Source organism: Athene cunicularia (assembly GCF_003259725.1).
Source record: "Athene cunicularia isolate RWA chromosome 2 unlocalized genomic scaffold, athCun1 chr2_part1, whole genome shotgun sequence".
Classification (NCBI taxonomy): Eukaryota; Metazoa; Chordata; class Aves; order Strigiformes; family Strigidae; genus Athene; species Athene cunicularia.
In genome coordinates, this window is record NW_020799095.1 from 7,585,254 (window position 1) to 7,591,649 (window position 6,396).

General features: G+C 49.4%; 1 protein-coding gene across 1 annotated transcript in view; it reads left to right on the forward strand.

Moving 5' to 3' along the window:
• The first annotated feature begins 6,233 nt into the window (after positions 1-6,233).
• The window catches only part of GASK1A (golgi associated kinase 1A), an 11,107-nt gene continuing 10,944 nt past the window's right edge, over positions 6,234-6,396 (forward strand). The window contains exon 1 of the mRNA XM_026843435.1: positions 6,234-6,296. Within this exon, the coding sequence (XP_026699236.1) occupies positions 6,282-6,296 (15 nt within the window). The 5' untranslated portion in view covers positions 6,234-6,281. The remainder of the gene's footprint in view (positions 6,297-6,396) is intronic.

A 6,396-nucleotide genomic window follows, 5' to 3' on the forward strand; every position in this document is an offset into this window, starting at 1 on the left:
TCCCCTGCGAGAGCGGGGTATTCAGTTTTTGCCAGGATTTCAATTTTGCTTTGGCAAGGGAAGGTCTGGTTCTGCAGTCCTTTCCCCTTTGTGAGCTCATGTATTGGTTGCTTTGATTTCACCTGTAATCCGGGTCTGATCTGGGCACTGCTCACCTGTAGGCAGGGCACTGACGGTCATGAGGAATAAATTCAGGCTGTGCCCTAAGTTTATTGTCTTGTTGCTTCATTTGCGGCAAACCCCTGAGTGAAATACTCAAGCCGATTTTTGACTTCTTTCAAAATCACTAGGAGAGTGACCATTGCAGAAAGCCAAAGAGAACCCAGCTGGAGCTTTGCTGTTAGTACCGAGCGCGCACTTGCAGCTGGCTGCTTGTTGGGTCCGGCCACTCTAATGTGCCCGACCTGCCGGAGCAGTCAGTGCTGGGGGATGACTGCATTGCAGAAACATCTTCTGTCTTCTGGTTTCAAAATCTGCCAGCACGTAATTTCCAACTGCTCTGTCATTCGCCTAGTATGAGGCAGTCTAAATAAGAGGGACTGATTACACTTTATTAATCCTCTGGCATAGATGCCAAATGCCTTAATTACCCCTTCTGTTTCAAACACTCGATAACTCCAGTCTGCCTGCAGCTATTTGCCCTGCCCTGAAGGTAGAGCTCCTATTTTTGGGACCCAGACTGCACCAGTGCTCGTGCCACGTTTGCTCTGTTTGCTTGTCCATGGGGTTTGCTGGGAGAAGGACAAGTGGGTTGGAGGGTGGCTGCTGGCAGGCTTTGCCCAAGACGGGGTCTGCAGAGCACAGGCAGCACGCAGAGCTGAGCAGCTCTGTTCCTCTTTTTTTCTCTTTAAGAAGTAATGCCTTAAACGGAGGAAAGAGGGGTTACCTTTCTGCAGCTGAGGCCAGGGTTTGTATGAGCAATTCTGTTTTGAAGAAAGCCCGCAGGGCTGAAAGGCCTTGCTGTCCTCCTCCTCCCTCCCCTTTGGAATCCCACGAATGCACTTTCCTGCTCTCCAGGAAGGGTAAAACCTGACAGCCAGCTCAGGGAAACCCAACCGGCTGACTTGGGCAACTTCTACTGAAACGCCAACAAGGGAATCCAGTGCTGCCCCTCACCAGCACCCCAGAGCTGGTTTTGTGAGCCCCCACTGGGCACTGAGCAAGTGCTTCTGTTCCCCGGTGCTGGTCCACTGGTTAGAAATGAAAATTGACAATAAATGGATCAAAATCCCCCTTCCCCTACATATAGGAAAAACATGACCCCCAGTAAAATAAATAAAATGGGGCTGAGTGCCAAAATGTGTAAGAGAGTTTTAGCAGCTTTTCAGACACTCATCAGCAGGATTGGTAAATTCATCAGAAGCGAGAGGAAATTTGATTTTTTTTTTTTAATGTATTCCTCCCCATATTAAATGCAGCCCCAGAACATGTTGGAAAAAAGATGTGGCTTTCTAGCACTTCTGCTCTTTGCTGCTATTGTAGGTAGAGGAGCTGAAGCAGTGCAACCCCACAGGGCATGCCAAGTCAAAGCTGGTGAGCAGCCCAGAGGTACAATGAGAGAAGCTACTGGGGCGAGGGGGGTTGTGAGGAAGGGGATCTGTGGTGACTCCCAGGTTCCAGATCTTACTTCCCTGGGTTTGGGAATCCCAGAGGAATCGTCAGCGTGAGCCACTGTCTGTGGCTGGAACTGAAGCGCTGAGGAGAAGGACTGTCAATTCCTGAACGCCGCAGGGAACAAAGCATATTGTTTTTCATCAGAAGAAACCCAGGCATTTCGAGGCAGTTTGTGTAGGGGGGCTTGAAGGGAAGGAGTCCAGCCCGCGGGCTGCAGGCTGCTGCCCTCCTCCAAAGCATCCCCTGCACAACCCCTCGCAAACAAAGGCCAGACTGTTCAAAATGAACGGGGGCATGAGGCACAGATGTTGCACAAAGGCGAGCCACATCTGTTTTGCTGGGGAAGGGGCCCCCTTCTTACTGTTTCAGCAGGCAGATGGGAAAGCTGCTCTGAAAACTTCTGGAGCTGAGTGCAACAGGCTGGCTGGGAAACTGGGACGAGGGGAGGGGGAAAAGGGAAACCTGACGGGATCCTGCACAGCAGCGGGGGGAGTGGGGGAGCAATGGCTGCCCAAAATCGCTGCTCTCCCTCCTTGACGTCCCTGACAGCATTTCTAGGTTGTGCTGCTCTCACGTAGATGTTAGAGTTAGAGTTAGAGAAACAAGCAAACAGAGAGGAGGGAAGATGAGAAGGACCTCCATTGTCCTGTGATGGTAGCATTCAGGGCTGCTCAGACCCTCACTGTCTCCTGTGAACATGAGGTGCTGTTTTGGGTCTGCAGTGATGTGGATGGTTTGGGTGCAGGTTGATATCACTTAATATAAGGCTTTTGGTGGTGAAAAATAATGGAGATATTTGCACACGTACATGGCAGCAGACCCATGCATCTCGGTGACATGTTCTGAAAGACACCCAGCAATCTCTTAGGAGATGTGTCTCCAAGAAATAGAAGATCCAGCTAAGTTCAAGAGTCTGCAGTAAAAGCTGTGACTCTGAAATTAAGTAGAAGGATGAGGCATCTGAAAGCTTTTCGTTTGCTTACTTTAAGCAAAAGAAGTATGGCATCCTGGAAACTGTTTATTTTTCTAGAGCTTTATGTTGACTTCTGGGATTAAACTGGAGAGGTCCTGAGCTACGCTGTACACAGCGTTGGGATGAAAAGTGCCCTGTCCATCCTTCACAGAGCTGAATATTAACTTCTTGGAAGCCAAAAGATTTTCACAGTGGAAGCAAGGAGAATTACAAATCTTTCCTTTTTCTCAGTGAAAAATCAGACAACCCTGCAGGGATTTAGTCCATCCCAGGTACAGGATAAGGCATGTATCCTCTCTGGGTCCCCCCAAGCAACAGCCCTGCCCTTGACTGCCTCAGCTGCACCCCATAGTGCAGTGTTCTCCACCCAGTGGTGGCCATCCGTCTCCTCCATGGTGTCCTTTGTCTCCTGCCCCAGGGTCTCCCTAAAGATGCTGAACTGAGGCATTTGGGACGCTGGGAGCCTTGCTGCTCTTGCAGGATAGTCCTGGGGGTTTTGCAAGCCTGTGTTTTGGCTGTACTTCTTTGGTCTGTAACTCAGCTGGGACCAGCCAGTACAATGGAAATGGCACTATTAGGTACAAGTGCTGGGATTTTCTTGTTATGCAGAGCAGTTTCCAGCACTGACTGAACATTCTGTTCAAAATGGCCTTTTGGATAACAGGGTGTGTGAGAAGCGCCAGGGCAGAGAAGCACCTCCAGCATGAGGGGCCTCCCAAAACCAGAAATAGTAGGTCTGGGGAGGGAGGGTTGAGCAAGAAATGCGATGTCTCGTTCCCAAGATGCAAAAAGCTCAAGGGACTGATGAAGGGCCTGGAGTCAAAGGCACTTCAGGTTATTGCTAGAGAGAGGCTGTGGAGCTTGAGGGTTTCAAGGTTTTTATAGTTTGTTGCCCCAAGGCTTTAGCAATAACTGGGAAGAACTGTGAAGGCAACATTATTTTAGAAGTTAAAGGAAACACGTTGGCACCATCCCTTTAAAGTCAGTGCTCAGAGTGAACGATATAAACACTGTTTCATCCCTTTATGCTGCTGCTGGAGTGTTGACCTATGCTAGTGCAAAGCATGCTTGTCTTGCAGTTAGACTATAAATTATCCCCTTGAGGGAGAAGCTTTGCAGACTGTCCAAAATTTAACAAAGTACAGCATGTTTTAAAGTTTTGTCCCGGGCAATTTAACTTGGTCATTTTCTGGTTTGGTTTTGGACATGCTGGTGGGAAGGTTTGTGTGCCAGTTACAAGGACTTTGCTGACTCTGCAGGGAAGGACCCAGCACCATGTGGCGATGTGTCACGTTTCCGTCTTGCGGGCTTCAGCAGACCCAGTGTTTGCTGTGACTCCCTTGCATCTGGTCTGTGGGAGCACAGTCCCCCTTCCCTCCTCTGCCAGCACCTGGCTTGATCTTCCCAGGATCAGCAGACAGAAGCCGGGCTGCAGGGGCACCTTGAGCAGTCAGGCAGGCATCCCTGACCTGTCATCAAGCAAGGTGGCTTTCAGGGCATCTGCAGGGTGCTGAAATGCAGTGGGGTTGTGGTTCTCCCCCCTTGAAGTGCATTTTGGAGGAAAAAAAAAATGCATCCCTGGCAGAAACAACCCCAGACACAAAGCTGGTGCATGTCTGCTAGGAATTACAGACACATTGATGGATCATGAGGGCAGATGAAGGGCTGTCCATTTCTTTGCACCCCATGGCGATGTGGATGCAGGTGGGTGGTGCTGGGACCTGCTGCTGTACCCATGTGCTGGGGGAGCACAGCAGACCTGCCCTGCCAGGCAGCTGCTCTGAGCTGGGGCTACCTTTGAGGCTGGCAGTCATCATTTAATAGCTGTCTTAACAAATTCCCACTCTGCGAGCCATCTATCTTCCCCAAGCAGGATGATAAAGGAAGGCACTTAAGCACTTGAATGATGGGCAACAGACTCTGCCAAGGATTTCCTTCTGCTCAGGCTTGCCCAGAGTCACTTTGGGGGTGAAGGGGTTTTGTGTCCTTCCACATCCTCAGCACGGCCCCCAGCAGTGAGCTTAACGCATGTACCATGCCTTTAACGAGCCAAAAGACTGCTGGACAATACCAAGAAGAAGAGGCTGTTTCCCTCCCGGATCTGGTTGACCCACTCTCAGCCTTCCCGATGTGCTGGGAGCTGCTGTGAGCACCACGTGTTGGGCACAAGGCTCTGGAGACATTCCCGGACATGGGGGGCAGCCAGAGAAGGTTTCCCAGTTGCTTTTCAAGCAGTCTTTGTTAAAATCGGTCATGGCAGGCTGCATCTCCTGCTACCCAGGCAGTTTTGCAGTTCATCAGGCAGGCAGAGAGCACTGTGCTGGGAGGGTAAGTACAGCTCTGTGTGTTGCACCCCCCTGCAAAAGATACCTCACACAGTGCATATCCAGATAGATGCATAAACCTACTTTTAACCTGCTCACTGGAGACCTTTGGCAAAATCCTCTGAGCTTGGGAACCTAGGGCAGGCAAGTAGCCAGGAGGGACATGGCCATGGCTGAGCCATCCTGGCGCCCTTGGGCACCTCTTTGGGACAGTGGGATTTACTGCTGGAGGGGTCTGGCAGCACTGGTGCAGGGGTAGGAGCACTCCTTGTGATGCCAGAGAAGGGCAGGGATCCATCCCTCTTTTAAAGGCCACGTATTTCCATGGCACGTTTGTATTTTTTGGGGCTGTTTCGTACATTCTTGGATAATGAAGTTTGGGGTTTTCTTTTCTTTCAAGCTCAAGAAAGCCAAATTGATGCGCTTTGAAAAGAAATTGAAAACAGGCTTCTCTGCTTCAAATTCTGCCAGGGTTCAAGCGTCCCGGGAATACAATGTCAAAGATAAAACTCTTCGAACCACCCTTAGAAAGTTTTATCCCTGAGTGACCAGGCTGAACAGGCACTCCACTGTGCCTTTGGGAGCCTGGGCTGTGCTGTATGTCCCTCTGATGAGCAAGGATATATATTATTTACTTATTGGCATCTTGGAACAAGCAGTACCTCTCTTAAGCCTTTTTATGGGTTTTGCCTGTAGCTTGTCCGGTGGGAAATGGATCTAATTTGTAGCGAAGACGTGCTGTACTGTCAGTATGTCAGACTGGCAAAGCAGAGCTGTACGTATGGTTTGCATTTCAGGTTGAATTGAAGCCATAGCTTAAACTGCAACATTTTTTTACAGCTTGGGTTCAGAGAAAGTCTCTTTGGAAAAGTATTTACCCTGGGCTTGTAAATACAGTATTATTTCTGCAATGTTCCATCATCTAGATTATTATAAAATTTACAATATCAACTGCCAGAAATAATACAGAGACTGTACTTGCACTTTATTTTCTTTTTATTGTTGATGTGGCAGGGAAATCCTGAACAGGGCTGGGGAAGGGAGCCTGTGGTGATCCTCGCCCAGCTTCACAGCGCAGGATTTCAAGTTTGGGGTGGGAAAGAAATGAAGCTCTAACTTGCAGTGCCCAAACCTGAGCTCACTGACAGAGAAGACAAAGTGGGTTTGGCCAATAATGTTTCCTTAACCATTTGGGCTGTAAACTGACTTGACATTAAAATCCTGGCAATCGTTACCATCCATTTGGCATCCATTGCTCTCCAGCTGTGGATTAAAAAGGATTTTTCCTGCAGTATTTCCAAGGTTCTCAAATGCCTCCTGCATGCACCCCTCCCCAGGATACTTGGATTTTTGGCAGCCAGGCTCTTTGCATGCCCAGAGATGGTGTAAGTGACCAAGGTTTATTATTGGGTGGATAACAAAAACGCTCACCCTGTAAATCCTTCATTCAGAAGAAGAGGATTACGGCGGGGGGGGGGGGGGGGG